The sequence below is a fragment of the Oratosquilla oratoria genome, chromosome 4 (genome assembly GCF_046742065.1).
Source record: "Oratosquilla oratoria isolate Oo_2021 chromosome 4, ASM4674206v1, whole genome shotgun sequence".
In the NCBI taxonomy this organism is placed as follows: Eukaryota; Metazoa; Arthropoda; class Malacostraca; order Stomatopoda; family Squillidae; genus Oratosquilla; species Oratosquilla oratoria.
Window position 1 is genome coordinate 41,046,162 of NC_134780.1, and position 19,401 is coordinate 41,065,562.

Below are 19,401 nucleotides of genomic sequence, written 5' to 3' on the forward strand. Positions count from 1 at the left end.
TGTCCCTCATATAGAGGTGATTCCATATCTACCTCTACCAGTGGCACCTTGGCTAGGCCTCCTAGGAAGCCTATAACTACTCTCCCTTTTGCTACAGGTTTTTCAACTAAGCTGCTCAGCATTACTGATTGGAGGGCTCCTGAGTCTCTCAGAATGGTCACCCCTTTTCTCTTCTCTCCCTTTATGGTGACTGTTCCTTGAAAAAGGAACGGGTCATAACCTCTCAAGTGAGGTTTCATCTCATCCTTCTCCATGCCGTCTGTGGCAACCTTACTCATGAGGGCCACTACTTTGGTGGTCTCCTCCTCGTCCTCCCCCTCTCGGACTTTACTTTCTATGTGGGTGTCCCATCTATTTAATAATACTATGGGTTTAACCCCCTCTATTTCCCTTCTCCTGTGCCAACAATCCCTCGTCAGGTGGCCTATCCTTCCACAATAGCTACATGAAATTATTTGTGATGACTTACTATAGTCACCTTTCTTGACCTCTAGGGATTTTGTAGGTCCACCTGAGGAGGTTGATTGTGGGATCCTCGGCTGTTCCTCTCTCCCCCTTGGAGTAACTGAGAATTTCCCTGCAGTAGGTTTAAGTATTTCATATTTATCTGCTAATACTGCAGCCTCTTCCAACTTCGAGACTTCTTTCTCCTGAAGATACAATGACACCTCTTTAGGGATGGATCTCAGATACTCTTCCATTAACATTAACTCAGCTAGTTTCCTATAATCTCCATTTATGTTACGGGATCTTACCCATTGGTCCCATAACATTCTTTTCTCTCTACTAAATTCAACGTGTGAGATATTAGATTGCTTCCTTAGATTCCTAAATTTTACCCTATAAACTTCAGGCACTAATTCACAGGCTCGTAGGATGGCTGCTTTGATTTCATCGTAATCCTTTGTTTGTGAATCCTCTAAAGCACCATAAACTCTTAGCGGTTTGCCTCTGAGGCTTGTTCGCAACAATGCAGGCCAATACTGCTTCGGCCACTGATAATCTTCCGCTATTCCTTCAAATGTTCTAAAGTAAGTATCCACCTGTGATTCATCAAATTCAGGAAGCAATTTAGCGTTATATACTACTGTACATCAAAATTGAGCCTCCTATGCACGAGTTGAGAGTCTGATAGCACTCGTCTAATTTCTTGTAAGTTAACTTGAAGTCTAAGGTTTTCATTGTCTATCCTAGCCTTTTCAGTTTCCATCTTAACTCTCTCAGTTTCTTCCCTTTTTACTTCAGCTTCTATCTTAGCTATCTCTAACTTCAACCGTAATTCGCTTAATCGAGATTCAGTGTTTTGAGATTCACCCTTCTCTATTTCCTCTTCCACTTCTTCCTCTCCCTCAAATTCTGAAGTGACAGACTCTCTATCTGCCCTTCCTTCATCTCTCATTGCCCCACTTTCATCTCGATTATGCACTATTTCTACAACAATTCTTATTAATTCAGTTTTATTTGCCTCATGTGCGTGCTCAACCCCTAGACTTTGTGCTATGAATCTCAAGTCGTTAGCAGTAAGGCATTGTATCTCCTTTTTAGTAGGTTGTTTGTGTACAAACTCCAATACCTCCTCTGTACTTGTCAACTTCATTTTCTCACACTATTGATCCTATTTAATACTAAATATTTTCGTTGGTAATTCTTTCACTTTACCGTTAAAATCCTGGCAGGGTCGCCAATTTATATGTTACGAATCTCGCTCACATATCTGACTTGCAATAGATTAAGTATGTGAAATGAGTTCCCAAGACCCCATGTCTTTGGGATAACTCAAATAGAAATTGTAAAGTTGTCAGACTCGTAACACATAGTAAGAGTGAATGGGTGACTGAGTTCCCAAGACCCCATGTCTTTGGGATAACTCCAATAGAAATTACAAGGTCGCCACTTGATTTTATTAAAATCAAGAAAAATGAAACGCACAGATAACGTTTAACACTATTCATTAAAGTTAATAGGATTGCATGAAGGATTACAATCACTGAACATTCAAGTGAGTAAAAGTTTTCATTCCAAAACAGAAATTAAGTTTCAAAACAGAAGATTCCCGCTCGAAAACTTTTAACGGGGGTGAAAGAAGATTAATTAATTAATTAATACTTTACCAACGAAAAACACTATCTAAATCACTACCATAAACATTTAACACCACTACATGAAGCACTAGTGGTGTCACTAGCTGAGTTAAATATCTTATGACTAATACAGGGGGAGTACAGAGGACTTACTTCAGCCGACGACCCCTTCGAGGCGACACCTTTACATCGTACCCTCTACTCTCAAACTGACTCTGACACGCCCAAGGCGCTCTGGATCTTCTCTACAAAATCCTCTGATTGGCCCATAGGAATTGCGTCTATGGTGGTTGAACCTCATTGGTCAATTAACTAAAAACGTTCTCCTTCGTTCTAGGCTGAGTGTTAGAACAAATACTCCATTGAGTAGGTTTTCCTTCCCACGCGTCCTCCCGTACTCGCTCTGTAATTTGACATCCCACGTAATGGCGAAGTGCCGTTATCCAAAGTAAGAAACTATTCCCACCTTACATATATGGGAATATATGTGACAATATATATATATACATATATATATATATACATATATATATATGTATATATATATATATATATATATACATATATGTATATATATATATAGATATATATATATATATATATATATATATATATTCGTGAAGCGTGGCAAGAGATTCTCTTTTAAGCATATTCTGTTGAAAACGACAGCAAATTCATTAGAAATTAATTTCTTTCTTAAGCTTTCTAGCTTTCGGAAAGTAGATTTCTGGGGGAATGAGAGGGGAAGAAGCAAATTTCCAATTGACATTGGTAATTTATATTAACACAGAAGTCTATGTTATATACAAAATATATGAAAATAAACAAAACACAGTATAATAAACCCAAGACGTTTCGCAGATCGTTCTGCATCTTCAGTTGGAGTGAAGGGAAGTGTGACCAAGACGAGTATAAATATGTATAAAGGAAAAACTTGGAGAGGTCACTTAATGACTCTCCTCTGTTTGGCTGGCGCTATTTGGTTGGTTCCTAAGCCTAGCCGATCGCCTGAGGCATGACATTTTATCCTCTGCGGGGATATTTTGGACCTTTATGGGTGTTCTCTGATCTGGTGGTTGTATTTTGGTGAGCAAATGTCTCCTGCGTGTAGGTTTCATGCTGGGGAGGAGGGAGAAATCATTTGTTTGTACATTAATAATAGGTTGTAAATCTTTTATGATTACAGCCTCCAAAATGGTCAAACGTTGGAGGTCCTTCTCCTCTGCGACGATTTCTGTGTTGTGTACCATGGTTTCCCTGTCTAGATGGCGTCTGTGGTGGGTCCAAAGGTGTTGTTTCGGTCCTCCTTGTTGTAGGTGAAGGGTGATTCTTCTGGACAGGGTGGTAGTTGTCCTTATTGACAGCATACTCAAACTTGCTGATGAAGGTAAAATTGAAATGAGCCAACGCCTACAGCCAGAACTTATTGCTGAAGCAGGTAAGCAACGTGGCACATTTACCAGCTCTGTGTTACAGAAAAAACACATTGAAGCCGCTCAACGTTTAAGAAATAATCTGGATGTGACGGTAAGACGTGCCGATAAAGCCTCGGTATTCGTCCTTATCCCCACCTCAGAATATCTTGAAAAGATTGATAATATTCTAGAGGATAGATCCAAATTCCAACCCATCCAGAAAAATCCTATCCCTGAAATAGTCACTAGAGTCAATAAAATTATTGACGCTATCAACGCTCTCAAAGGAGGTACCAAACTGTGCAAATTGTCTGGTGAATACAAACCAGGATACTGTTATGGTAATGTAAAAATCCACAAACCCAATAACCCCCTCCGACCCATAATTAGTCAAATACCTACACCTACGTACAAGTTAGCTAAAAAATTAAATAATCTCTTAACACCATTTATCCCAAACAGATTCAGCTTGTCATCGTCTCACGAATTCCTGGACCTGGTAAAAGATGCTCCCAGCCGAGGAATAATAGCATCGCTGGATGCCACTTCGTTATTCACTAACATTTCCGTGGATAGAACTATAAACTTTATCTGTGACAAAATATACAGAAGTGGACCTGCCCCCGGACTAGACATACCTGAAAAACATCTACGCTCCCTACTTGAGACTTGTACTAAAATGTCTCCTTTCCGCTGCCCAAGCGGGAAGCTTTACCAACAAACGGATGGAGTTGCTATGGGTTCCCCTTTAGGGGTTCTCTTTGCCAATTTTTTCATGGGCTCGGTAGAGGAAATAGTCTTCAGTGAAATTAGCAAACCCAATATTTACTGTAGATATATTGATGATATTTTTATCCAAATTGATTCACACCAAGACCTTGAAATCTTGAGGAGGAAACTCATGGAGGTGTCGGGGATTGATTTCACTGTCGAACATAGTGAAAATGGTTCCCTCCCCTTCCTGGACGTCCTCCTTAAACAGACTAACAGTTCCTTTTCTTCCAGCGTGTATGTTAAGGACACCAACCCCGGACTATGTATGAGCGGAGAAAGTGAGTGCCCCAAAAAGTACAGAGACTCCACTATCAGCACCCTTTTTAGAAGAGCCCTTAGCCATTGTTCTTCTTGGTCAGACACCCAGAAGGAGATAGACAGAGTCCACCAACTTCTAATTAATAATGGTTACTCCAACAACGAAGTACAATCTACACTCAGAAGAGTTATTGACACCTGGTACCAAGAACCTCATCACACTACCACAGAACATGAAGGAACTACACACCGCATATTCTACAAGTCCCAGATGTCCAATAAATATAAAGAGGATGAGAAAATATTAAAAGACATTATTAAAAGAAATGTGACCCCCACGAAAGAACGCGACAAAATATCACTCACCATTTACTACAGGAACAAGAAAACATCTTCCCTGATCTTAAGAAATCACACCACCCCAAAACCTCATGGTATACGTCAATCCCACGTAGTATATAAATTCACCTGCCCAGAGGAGGACTGTACGCCCCTATCTACCTACGTGGGAAGGACAACTACCACCCTGTCCAGAAGAATCACCCTTCACCTACAACAAGGAGGACCGAAACAACACCTTTGGACCCACCACAGACGCCATCTAGACAGGGAAACCATGGTACACAACACAGAAATCGTCGCAGAGGAGAAGGACCTCCAACGTTTGACCATTTTGGAGGCTGTAATCATAAAAGATTTACAACCTATTATTAATGTACAAACAAATGATTTCTCCCTCCTCCCCAGCATGAAACCTACACGCAGGAGACATTTGCTCACCAAAATACAACCACCAGATCAGAGAACACCCATAAAGGTCCAAAATATCCCCGCAGAGGATAAAATGTCATGCCTCAGGCGATCGGCTAGGCTTAGGAACCAACCAAATAGCGCCAGCCAAACAGAGGAGAGTCATTAAGTGACCTCTCCAAGTTTTTCCTTTATACATATTTATACTCGTCTTGGTCACACTTCCCTTCACTCCAACTGAAGATGCAGAACGATCTGCGAAACGTCTTGGGTTTATTATACTGTGTTTTGTTTATTTTCATATATTTTGTATATAACATAGACTTCTGTGTTAATATAAATTACCAATGTCAATTGGAAATTTGCTTCTTCCCCTCTCATTCCCCCAGAAATCTACTTTCCGAAAGCTAGAAAGCTTAAGAAAGAAATTAATTTCTAATGAATTTGCTGTCGTTTTCAACAGAATATATATATATACATACATACATATACCAAGGCTTTTTCCCCTTTACAAGGGAGGTAGCCAAAAAGGAAAAGGCATAAAATCATTCCCACCCATTCCATCCCTGCATACACTCCACACCCCTCCACCCTCCCTCTTATCCTACACCTTGTCCACTGCCCTGGGTCAGAAGCAGTGTCGCAAGACACAGCACATCCACAGCAAGGCCGCTTCATTAAATCGGCGACCCCCCTCTCCGTCCCCCCCTTGCATAAAAGCAGAAGACGGGGAGAAATCCCTTTGGGCTGCGTCAAATTTTGCTCACACATACTACCTCACCCCCCATCCACCCGCCCATTCCACCTCATGCATCACAACATTATCCATATACAACCATTCTCCATTCACCCCTGTCTTCTGTCCTCTCCCGTCCTTCCTCAACAGACATTCCCCTCTTCCCCAAAGCCCCCTTCACCCCATCCATCCACCTCATCCTAGGACGTCCCCTCATGTTCACTCCCTCCACATCTGCCTTCCATACCTCTTTTACTAGTCTTTCTTCACTCATTCTTTCCATGTGTCCAAACCATCCTAATACTCTTTCACCAACCCTATCTCCCAACTCCCTTTCCACCCCCGTTCTTCTCCTCACCTCCTCATTTCTCACTCTATCTAGCCTAGTAACCCCCATCATACTTCTCAGACACCTCATCTCAAACACATTCAAACTCCTCTCTTCCTCTCTTATGTTCCATGTTTCTGTCCCATATAGTGCTGTTGGCACAATCACTCCTTCATACAGTCTCCTCTTAGCATCCATTCCCAAATGTCTATTCCTCATTACACTCTTTAATCCACCAAGACATTTACTCGCTTCTCTCAATCTACATTCTACCTCCACCTTCACTCCACCTTTTCCTGCCACATTTGCACCCAAGTATCTAAAACTATCCACTTCCTCCAGTCGCTCTCCCTTAATGCTCACTTCCAGTCTACTGCCACTTTCACCCCTTGTACATCTCATCACCTTACTTTTACCCACATTTATCTTTAGCTTTCTTCTATCACACACTCTCCCAAACTCTGTCACCAACTTCCTCAATCCCTCCTCCGATCCTGCCACAAGCGCAGTGTCGTCAGCAAACAACAACTGGCTCACCTCCCACTTTTCTCCATTTTCTTTAACCATCTCAAATACCTGACCCACTACCCTTGCATTTACCTCTCGCACTACCCCATCCATGTGTAAGTTGAACAGCAAGGGCGACATAACGCATCCTTGACGAAGTCCCACCTTTACCTCAAACCGCTCACTCTCTCCATTTCTAATCCTGACACAAGCTCTACTACTCTCATAAAAACTCTTGACAGCTCCTAGAAGCTTTCCTCCTATCCCATATATCTGCATAGCCTCCCACAGTGCCTTTCTGTCTACCCTATATATATTACCCTAGCCGAGTGGTTGCCATTATTTTGAATGCCTTAATACACATTTCTTCAGGTCATGATAGGCCAACTAGTATATTCATTATAATATATGTCGTGGCTAATATAAGTTATATAATATGTGACTTTCAACCAATTGATACCTTTAAACTACTTCAGACAATTAGTCAATTAATTAACTAGTTTTATTTGTTCACTATTTAGTAGTTATATGCAGTATATTATGGACGTTGTACTACATTCTAAAGCAACATGTACAATGTACGTTTTCCCGCCAAAATTAGTGTAAACAAACTCTACGCTAGCTGAGAATAAACTGATTGGGAATGCGTGGTTATAGCTGTTTGTAAGATTACAGTTTTTACAGTGGACAAAATAATTATAGAGGAGTACGAAAGTGAAGATATTAAGATAATATATTATCATATTCCCAGAAGAAATTTGGAAACAAATCAAGACGGATAGTTTTAGAAAATTGGGAAAATGGATAATAATATGTTGAAAGTTCTTTCAGGAAGACTAGGCATAAAATCTTCAAAGACAATATGGTATTGTGTTTTATATTTCATTAGTTTCAAGTATTTGTATTTTGAAGTTGTGCAAAAAGAGAACGTTTCTTGTTGGGAATTAATGTTCTGGATTGTAATTAGGATTGGTGTTCGGGTATATAAATAAAGTGGGTCATAATTATAATAAGTAGAATGAAATAGTAATGGGGTTATTGAGTGTCGAAGGGACAAGAATTGAAGATATCTGACTAATATGTTTGCAGTATGTGTTGAAACTACAGGCTTTGTTTTACCTGTTCACTTTTCCATGCTGTGAATAGTGATTCACCATGGTAGCTAGGTCAACATGAAAATGGAATTCCTGATATTTGAGCTGAAGTAGTTCTCATGGGATGCAAAAAGTCGCCATGAGTATAATGCAATTTGAATTATCCATCTAGCTGTCCTAGTTTTCGAGATATTGCATTTTGAATGGAATTAAATCCGACCTATTTTGTCCCCGGAAATCGGGCCGAAACGTGCGGTCTGACTAATCGCCGATCAAACATAAACCATGACGGTTTTTACTGACAGGCACAATTATATATAAAACTTTAGCATATGGTTGCATTATTTGTCCTATTTTCTTTAAGATGTGTGATTTCCATGTAATTTGATCATAGAATTACGTTTTTATCCTCTGCAAAATTACCCACCACAGCTACGAATACCGTCAAATTACATGAAAATCACATATTTTAAAGAAAATAGTTTGAATAATTCAACTATATGCAAGCTATTACACTAATAACACAATAGTAACAAACTTAATAGTGTAGTTTGATCCATACCACCAGTGATCATAGATAGCGGGCAGGACGAATCGTAGCTCTGGTCCATAATATTACGGAGGATAAAAACGTAACTTCTCTTTGATCAAATTACATGAAAATCACACATTTTAAAGAAAATGGTTCAAATAATTCAACTATAAGTCTATTACACTAATAACATAATAGTAAGAAACTTAATAGAGTGAAGTTTGATCCACACCACCAGTGATAGATAAGATGGCGGGATGGATGCTGATGTTGTTATCCGATAATCCGACCCGATAGAAAAAAATATATATATGATTAAAACTACCAATTTCTCAGCTCTACCGTAACACGCTGCCTTTATTTTGGTATTAGAATAATCCGTTTATTTTGGTTAGTTGCCAAAACTGAATTTATTTAGCTCATTTTTTACGCTCAAATATAAACCAATTTTCGATTTACTGCTGAATGCAAGCCACCATGTTTATCTTTTGTTTTTATGTACCGACATGTAACTGATGATGTAATTGTTTGAAATTTACTACGATCGTAGTAAATACATTTGCATAACATTTGTATGAATGAAATTTCCGGCAGTATGTAAATTTGGCCATTTGCATGGCGTACGCATAAAATGACGCGCTATTGTGCTCGTCATCGACAGTGGCGCCTCTGGTGGTGTTTGACCTACCTAACCATGGGCATGGCATGCCCATGCCATGCTGTTACCTTCCCTGATGAGAACTCAGAGCTCATTATGACCACTTTAGTGGTAATGCTGTGACCTTACACAGACACACCCAATGAGAGTTGGAGTAACAGCTTGCAAGGGAGTGATACTGAAATTATTTCAGTCTTAGGTGGGACTGGGATTCAAACTAGGACCACTGTGCCTATTTTCATATATTCTTACTAATTAGAATTAACAGCTCTGTTTGTTCATCCATCTCTTGATTAGTACTCAATTATACCCACTATTTATTACTTGCTTTTGCTTTTTTCATTTCACTTAAAAATGTTGAAATTACTCATTTCTGTCATACACATTCATACAGCTGATTCCAAGGATCAGGGACCAAAGCAGAATTTATGTAGTCAGTCCCCCATTCAGGGCTGATTTGTTGTTATACCCATAAATGATGAATGGTGTGACCATATCTACTTCAGTGTGTGTTCGGGGGTACACAAGAATAACAAATCAAAACTGTTTTGGTGAATCTGAACCAATTTGTCACGAAGCAGAGAATCTTCTTGTCTTATGCTGTGCCTTTGAATTATATATTGACTAAATATTAGTGTTCTTTTATCTTTATTGTGCAAGACTGTAGAATATTATGACAGTATATCATGCTTTTTTGTGTTTTCCTTAGCAATTGTAATTGTTATTTTGAACTGTGTGTTCTTTTCATTATCTGCACTTAATGTGTATTGATTCATTCCCAAATAAAATTGTTATTATTATTATATAAAAGTACAACATAATACTTGTACACCCCCTTGCCCACTGCTCCATGGTGCCGTGGGCAAGGGAGTGAAGTTGGGTCTATCTGGTCCCATATTTGAGTCCTAACCATGTGAGACGTGAGATGAAATAAAGTTTGGTCCAACAAACATATACCAACAGCTTTTTCCCCCTTACAAGGAAGGTAACCAAAGTCAAAGGTTTAAATCTAAACCCACTCATTTCATCCCTATGTACTCCACTCCTATTCATCACCCCTCCTTCTCTCTTGGCTCCTGCTGGATGATGGGTCATCCCTGCATCTCGCCCACTGCCCTGAGTCAGAAGCAGTGTAACAAGACACAGCACATCCATAGCAAGGCTGCTTCATTTAATTGGAACCCCCCCCCCTCTTCATCCCTTCATGCAGAAAAAAAGAAGGTGGGGAGAAGTCCCTTCAGGCTGCAAAATATCATTCACACATACACCCATCCCAGACCTAATCCCTTTCATGCATCACAGTATCATCCATACACAACCATTCTCCAATCACCCTTATCTTCTGTCTTCGTCCTTCCTCAACAGATATTCCCCTCTTTCCCAGTGCCCTTTTTACCCCATCCATCTGTCTCATCTTTGGTTGCCCCCTTATATTCACTCCCTCCACCTCTGCCTTCCACACCTCTTTTACTAATCTTTCTTCACTCATTCTTTCCATGTGTCCAAACCATCCCAGTACTCTTTCATCAACCCTATCTCCCAACTCCCTCTCCACCTCTGCCCTCCTCCTCACCAGCTCGTTTCTCACTCTATACAGCCTAGTAACCCCTACCATTCTTTTCAAACATTAATTTCAAATGCATTTAAACTCTTCCTCTCTTATGTTCCATGTTTCTGCCCTATATAGTGCTGTTGGCATAATCACTCCTTCATGCAGTCTTCTCTTAGCATCCATTTCCAAATGTCTATTTCTTGTTACACTTTTCAATCTCCCAAGGCATTTAGTTGCTTCTCTCAATCTACATTCTACCTCCACCTCCACTCCTCCCTTTCCCACCACTTTCACATCCAAGTATCTAAAGCCATCCACTTTCTCTAGTCTCTCTCCCTTAATACTCACTTCTAATTTGCTGCCATCTTCTCCCCTTGTACATATCATCTTAGTTTTACCCACATTTACCTTCAACTTCTTTTGCACACCTTTCCATACTCTTTCGCTAACTTCCTTAATCCCTCCTCTGATCCTGCTGTAAGTGCAGTGTCATCAGCAAACAACAACTGGCTTATCTCCCATTTTTCTCCATTTTCTTTGGACATCTTCAATCACCGGCCCCTTACCCTTGTGTTTACCTCTTGCATCACCCCATCCATGTATAAATTGAATAGCCAAGGTGACATATCTCAAACCACTCACTTGTAGTAAAATGCTCTGTTTTGTCACAAATCAGTTCGAGTTCACTAATTCCCACTGATTCACCAAAATGTGTCTGATTCACTATTTTTATGAAACTTAAAGATACAATAAAATTTAGCACAAATAATCATGATATATACCAATACTAACTAAAAACATTGAATATTGTCAGTTGAGAGTAGTTGTCAATCTTGAAAGATTATTTTTGCCTTAATTTATTACAAAAAACTAAAAAAAAAATACTTCTAAATTATTTTGACAATGTTTTCTGTTGATTGACAGTACAAACAAAAAACTGCCCCCTTTTGTGCCTTACTTCATAATGTGTCCCAGTTTGCCTTGGGCTTTTCCAATTTGTCAAAACTGGACAACTTTTTAACAAAGTTTTCTGTTTTCATTCTGAAATATCTTGCACAAAAATAATAAAAGAACACCCCTATTGATTTATTTTGACAATATATAATTTATAAGACAAGTAGATGCTCAGTTCTGATTCCCAAATTCCTACTCTGATTCATTATTCTTATAAAGCTGTGTGTATGTTTGTGTTGTAAGACGGAATCCAAGACTCCTGTGTTTCCTCTTCCTACCTATGTTAATCTATTAGAATGTCTGTGTTTATACAGGTAAACGTCGACTTACGATGGCATTAGGTTTCGAAAGAGCCATCGTAAGACGATCTCATCGTAAGTCGATCCCCACTCTGTTCCGTGGTCACTGTACCTAGCCTACCTGTATATTAACCACCAGAGATACTGAATATAGCCTATTAAACATGTACAGTAGTTTATTTAATTATTTTTATCCTTTTTACCATATTCAAACACTATAATATGTATTTACAGTACGGAACTTAAATCTCGCGGGCAGCAGCCAATGCCAGCCGTACGACGTGACGTAATAATACTCGCATCATAAAAATATAGTCACCGCTTATATCGATCGTTTCTCTTTTCACCCGCGAATTTTGAAAACCACAGAGAATGGGATTTACGGCACATTTGAGAGAATGTAAAAACACAGGGGCGACTACAATAAATATAATCAAGACGCCGATATGGCAGCGTCGCGAATCCACTTGCTCCTCATGACGCCTATGTGTGCGGCACCGTATGGAAGGGGTTAAATTTATCATATCGTCATCGTAAAGTCGAACAATCGTAAGTCGCGGCCATCGTAAGTCGACGTTTACCTGTATACATTTTTAGTAACTCATTTGTAATTTAAGCACTGATGAAGTTTTTAACTTTTTTTCACCTTAGGAAAGGAGAGGAATTGTTCCGTCTGCTGAAAGTTCGTGGAGCAAGTGTGGCTGTGAGTGCCACAGCTAAGGCTGTGGTATGTTTAGAGTTGGCAGCATCATTGACAGCGTCAACAGTTGATAAAGTATGTAATCAATACTTTTGTTTGTACATATTTTATAGGTAGCTTTGTATGTAACTATATATATGTATGTATATATTATATATAATATCAAAGACCCTTTCACTCTTTTATGAAGGGGTTGTTCAAGTCAAAGCACACATCCACACCAAACATAACAAAAACCCATTTAGTGCCCTCTACCATGTAAGGTCACTTTCCTCTGGAGAAATTTTTATGTATATGTATTTTTTTCTTTTGAACAGAATGAAGTGGTTCGCCTTTCTGGATTATCAAGGAGTAACTATGCAAGGAGTAGCCAAACTGTGGCCAGACTTCTGGGTGTGAACTCTGGTGTTTCCATCTCTGATCTTTGCATCAGTCAATCAGCTACACAGGCCAAAGATTTAGCAGTTAGCATTTTGAACAAGTGAGATATGTCTTTATGTATTCACATGAAATTTAATTTAGTTATCAAGAAGAAATAGTAGAGAGGATATGGACTAGTGTGGTAAGAGTGAAAGGGATGGAGTTGTTGTTCCATTCCAAGCCACCTTGCATTGCAGGTACATGCTGCCATGCCTCTGACCTGAGTAGTGTGATGTAGGACAGGGATAATCTTTAATCTATGAGTGCTAAGATAGGAGGGATAATGAATTGGTTTTTGTGTAGGGTGGGTGTATGCTTTGATTTGGCCACTCTCCTTATATGTGGGAAAAGGCCTTTTGGTGTATGCATGATTTAATTATTTTTCCTTTACAGGTATGAATTAGAAGCCAGTCAGAATGGAGTTGTGGATGCTAGCTTACCTCTCTTCCAAACAGCTGCTGTCCTAGCAGCATGCAAGTAAGTTTCACATATTTGTAACTGGTTTTCCAGTAATTCTTGCTTTTGATTATATCTGATCAATTCATGTTTCATTTCAAATTTGCTGTTCCAGAGCCATGTCAATAAAGGTAGACAAGAAACGACTTTATGAAGCAAGTATGAGTAAGCGGTCTTTGTATGACAAAGTTGGACAAGCCATGGATAAGATTGCAAAAACACTTCACACACAACAGGTAGGGCATTTTTTGATATTTTGTATTGTGTGTTATGTATTAAACCCTTTAAGAACCGGGAAGTAACCTTTATGGCAAAGTAGAATCATGTAGCAATAGCGGTCATACTAATTACAGACAACTGATATTAATTGTTTTTAGTTGAGATTAGCATAGATTACTTGTGCCATATTTTATCGTTTCTGTAAGTTTTGAAGCATTTGGCTCCATCAGTATCAAGATAATCAAGATGTGATAGACTATCAACAACTGAGCTTAACACAAGCTTCAAGATGATGAACAGCCTTGTAGCTCGAGTTGTTAGGCAAGTTAGCATATACATACATATACATATACCAAGGCTTTTTCCCCCTTCCAAGGGAGGTAGCCAAAAAGGGAAAGGCATAAAAACACTCCCACCCATTTCATCCCAAATACACTCCACACCCCTCCCACCCTTCCTCTCATCTGAGCACCTCCTGGATGACGGGTCATCCCTGCACCCCGCCCACCGCCCTGGGTCAGAAGCAGTGTCGCAAGACACAGTACATCCACAGCAAGGCCGCTTCATTTAATCGGCGACCCCCCCTCTCCGTCCCCCTTTGCATATAAGGAGAGGACGGGGAGAAATCCCTTCGGGCTGCGTCAAAATTTACTCACACATACTACCCACCCCCCGCCCATTTCTCCTCATGCAGTCACAACATCATCCATATACAACCATTCTCCACTCACCTCTGTCTTCCGTCCTCTCCCTTCCTTCCTCAACAGACATTCCCCTCTTCCCCAAAGCCCCCTTCACCCCATCCATCCACCTCATCCTCGGACGTCCCCTCATGTTCACTCCCTCCACATCTGCCTTCCACACCTCTTTTACTAGTCTTTCTTCACTCATTCTTTCCATGTGTCCAAACCATCCTAATATTCTTTCATCAACCCTCTCTCCCAAATCCTTTTTCACCCCTGTTCTCCTCCTCACCTCCTCATTTCTCACTCTATCTAGCCTAGTAACCCCCGCCATACTTCTCAGACACCTCATCTCAAACACATTCAAACTCCTTCTCTCTTCTTCTCTTATGTTCCACGTTTCTGCCCCATACAGTGCTGTTGGCACAATCACTCCTTCATACAGTCTCCTCTTCGCATCCATTCCCAAATGTCTATTTCTCATTACACTCTTTAAACCACCAAGGCATTTACTCGCTTCTCTCAATCTACATTCTACCTCCACCTTCACTCCACCTTTTCCTGCTACACTTGCACCCAAGTATCTAAAAACTATCCACTTCCTCCAGTCGCTCTCCCTTAATGTTCACTTCCAGTCTACTGCCACTTTCACCCCTTGTACATCTCATCACCTTACTTTTACCCACATTTATCTTTAGCTTTCTTCTATCACATACTCTCCCAAACTCTGCCACCAGCTTCCTCAATCCCTCCTCTGACCCTGCCACAAGCGCAGTGTCGTCCGCAAACAACAGCTGGCTCACCTCCCACTTTTCTCCATTTTCTTTAACCATCTCCAATCCCTGACTCACTACCCTAGCATTCACCTCTCGCACCACCCCATCCATGTATAAGTTGAACAGCCAGGGCGACATAACGCATCCTTGACGAAGTCCCACCTTTACTTCAAACCACTCACTCTCTCCATTTCCAATCCTAACACATGCTCTACTACTCACATAAAAACTCTTGACAGCTCCCAAAAGCTTTCCTCCTATCCCATAAATCTGCATAACTTCCCACAGTGCCTTTCTGTCTACCCTATCATAAGCCTTTTCCAGATCCATAAAAGCCCAAAAAACATCCTTCCCCTTTCCTATAGCTTTCTCACATATCTGTCTTACCACAAAGATCTGATCTACACAACCTCTACCCGTCCTAAAACCACACTGTTCCTCACCAATTACTCCTTCTGTTCCTCTCCTAATCCTCTCAATTAAGATTCTCCCATAAGCCTTCCCTACTACACTCAACAGGCTAATCCCTCTGAAATTACTACATTCACACTTGTCCCCTTTTCCCTTGTAAAGAGGAACTATACAGGCACTACTCCAGTCCTCCGGTACTCTACCCTCTCTCCAGCAAACATTAAATAATCTCGCCAACCAGTCCACCATCACTGAACCTCCCTTTTTCAGACATTCTGCATGACATCCATCCAGACCAGGTGCCTTACCTGCTTTCATCATCTTTACAACTGCCTTCACCTCATCCTTCCTTATTTCTCCTCCATTCTCCTCACTCATCACCCTCATTTTCTTCGTATTTCCCACTGCAGCTATCTTTCCTTCCCTATCCTCCTTCACATTCAGCAACTCCCTAAAATATTCTGCCCATCTTTCCCTCACTGCCATCTCTTCCATTATCAACTCTCCATCTGTACCTTTTACCTTTTCTTCCCTACTTGATTCGCCTCCTCTTCCTCTCTTAATTTCTTTCCAAAACATCTTTTTATTACTTTCAAAATTTTCTGTCATACTCCTACCCCATTTCACATCTGCTCTCCTCTTTGCCTCCTTTACCTTTTGCTTTACTTCTCTTTTCTTTTCTTTGTACGTCTCATATGACTCCCCTGTCCTCTTTTGTAACCAATCTGTGAATGCTCGCTTCTTCTCTTCTACAACCTTCTTTGTTTCCTCATCCCACCATTCACTACCCTTTCTTCTATTTCCCCCTGTCCTTCTTGTTCCACACACCATCCTTGCACACTTTAAGACTCCCTCCTTGAACCATCCCCATTCCTCCTCCACACCCATCTCTGCTCTATCCTTTACTCCCTCCCACTCCTCCTTCAGCTTCTTTTCGTACTCCTTCTCCTTTTCCTTTTCATTCAAGGAGTTCACTCTAAGAACCTCCCTACCTTTTGTCCCTTTCCTCCTTCTCCATCTATCCTCCACTCTCAACTTACCTTCCACCAAAAAATGATCTGATATTCCCCCACCCTCTCCCCTTAGCACATGTACATCCTTAACTCTTCCTATCATAATCCTATTTACCACTACATAATCCATTAGCGCTCTATCTGTTAGCATATAGGAAATCTTAATATCTCAATATTGATGTGGCTACATGCTTTCAAACTTTCAGATGTGGTGAAATATTGTACAATATTAATTAAAAAAAAAAAATTGAACATACATACATATACCAAAGGCTTTTTCACCCTTATACGTTGGGTAGCCAAAAAGAAAAAGGCATAGAAATCGCTTCCACCCATTTCATTTCCCATATATTCCACTACCCTCCACCCTCCTCCCTCCCTCCTATCTTGGTATCTCCTGGATGACGGGTCATCCCTGCATCCTGTCCATTGCCCTGGATCAGAAGCAGTGTCGCAAGACACAGCACATCCACAGCAAGGCCGCTTCATAAATTTGGCGACCCCCCCTCATGCAGGAAAGAAGACGGGGAGAAATCCCTTCGGGCTGCATCAAATTTTTTCTCTTACATACTTCCTCACCCCCCATCCCCCACCCACTCCCCCTCATGCATCACAGCCTCATCTATTCACAACCCTTCTCCATTCACCCCTATCTTCTGTCCTCTCCCATCCTTCCTCTACAGACATTCCTCTCTTTTGTAAAAATTGAACATGATGGGATTTAACCATAGTAACAGAACTGCCTCATAGCTCAGGTTTTTTCAGTAAGATTAAAATGTACTCATAAAAGACATTGTATTTAGTCCCACTACTCATCATTCCAGATAGGTCCATCCTCAGTCTTTTGTTAGTTCATCAAACAAAAACAAACATGGCATCTTGAAGCTCATGTTGAGTTATGAGTTGTTAATAGTGTATCACATCTTGAATCTTGATATTGATGCGGCCAAATGCTTTAAAACTTAAAGATGTGATAGAATGTAGTGCAAATAATCTATTTATGCCAATATTAACTGAAAACAATGAATATCATCAGAGCTGATGGTAGTTGTCATTAATTAGTAACCCTGCCAATAGGAAGATGAAAATGGTCATGTCATTGACATCTTTTGGTTTGGGATGGGAGAGCATCACATAGTCATGGATGTCTAAAGGATGTCAAGGAACAGTTTTGTGTTCAGTTGCTTGGGTGGGAGCAGATTTTATGCATTTGACTTTGGCTACCTCCCTTGTAAGGGTATATGTATGTATGACCGCAAATATTGGAAGTTGAAAGAGCCCTAGATAGAAATTTATAGACCCTTTAGATTTTTATGTTATGGAGTGTGTGAAATTTATGCATGTTTATCCATTTCACAGAAGTTTTCATTAGATTAAGTTTGTGTGTTCTTCAGAATACATTTCTAGATTGATTGTAATTTAAAACTTTTCCCCTATTTGTAGAACATGAAGACAAACAAGAAGACCACAAAAACACTATTGCAAATGGTGGAAGAGAAGATACAAGATAACACTATCAGTTCCTCAGAGCACCATGCATCAGAGACACAAGAAGAAAAGGAAACTTTAACAGACTTTGAAGAATGGAAGAAGAAAATATTGTCCTCTTCAGCTTGATGGAGCGTTGATTAACCCTTCAGAGTTACTGTAGAACACATCAAGAAGAAAAGGACTTAATACTGAAAAATAGAAGTAAAGGATTTTGTCCTCTTCATCTTGATTGTGTTATGTCACTGGTTGTTCAGCATTGAACAATGATAAGACCTTCAGTCTCTTGTTAGGTGAAGGAGTGTGTAAAATGAATGGTGTTTATATTGAAAATGTAAGGAAAGAAGGATTTTATTTTTCATTTTGGTTCCTCATTAAGTTATTTTAGGTTTTAAGCATAGTTTACTTTATATGTGAAACCTTGTAAAGGAATTTGTATGCTGAAGAATCTGAAGCTTTATTTACACTTTTTTTTTATAATAATAATATATGTGTAAATATTCTGTACTCATTGAGAGTTTGTATAATATATCTTCTGCTAAAATAGTAGAGGAAGCAGCGAGCTCCTAAATGACATGATTCAATTTCCCATGTGTTTTAAGTCTTGTGTTTTGTTTGAAACTTTTTGTACATGGTAGTGCGCATGTGATGAGAAGTAACTTTTATATAATGACCATTCTAATGGAGGAAGTGTATGGAATAAAAGTTATTAGTTCATTGATCCACCATTATTTGTAACATTTTGCATTTTTAATAATAATAGGTAATTGTTGCCTAGAGTTTAATTGATTGAAAACCTACAGTGCCAAAAATTTTATGTGGAGACCACAGTTGTTTGCTGGTAGAGTGCAGAGTATTCCAAACCAGCTGACTGTTACAGGACATAAGATTATACTCTGGAGTGCTCAAGTATTATTAGTATTATTCATACTATCACCTGCACTGTTTAATTTCTTCATACACGACTTCTCTCACTTCAGATCCAGTGCAAAACATCAAGGCTTTCACTTCAGCAAATTCATGCATATACCAAAGGCTTTTTCCCCACTTACAAGGGAGGTAGCCAAAAAAACAAAGGCATAAAATCCACTCCCACCCATTCCATCTCCACATACTCCACTCCCATCCACCTCCCTCCTTCTTATCTTGGCTTCTAGATAGATGGCAGGTCATTCCTGCATCTCGCCCACTGCCTTGGATAAGCAGTGTTGCAAGACAGCACATCCACAGCAAGGCTATTTTGTTAAATTGGTGACCCCCTCTCCATCCCTAATGCAAATGACCTAACAATAATGCC

General features: G+C 40.0%; 1 protein-coding gene across 2 annotated transcripts; it reads left to right on the forward strand.

The window, feature by feature from the left end:
• The first annotated feature begins 7,440 nt into the window (after positions 1-7,440).
• On the forward strand, positions 7,441-18,876 carry Orc6 (Origin recognition complex subunit 6). Of its 2 annotated transcripts, none has more exons than XM_076184054.1 (6): positions 7,441-7,512; positions 12,590-12,713; positions 12,956-13,119; positions 13,452-13,535; positions 13,630-13,750; positions 18,060-18,876. In XM_076184054.1, the coding sequence occupies exons 1-6, from the start codon at positions 7,493-7,495 to the stop codon at positions 18,231-18,233; spliced, it is 687 nt and encodes a 228-aa protein (XP_076040169.1). In that variant the 5' UTR covers positions 7,441-7,492; the 3' UTR covers positions 18,234-18,876. The 2 variants fall into 2 exon arrangements, with proteins under 2 accessions (XP_076040169.1, XP_076040168.1); XM_076184053.1 differs by having other exon boundaries at positions 7,445-7,714.
• The last annotated feature ends 525 nt before the right edge of the window (positions 18,877-19,401 follow it).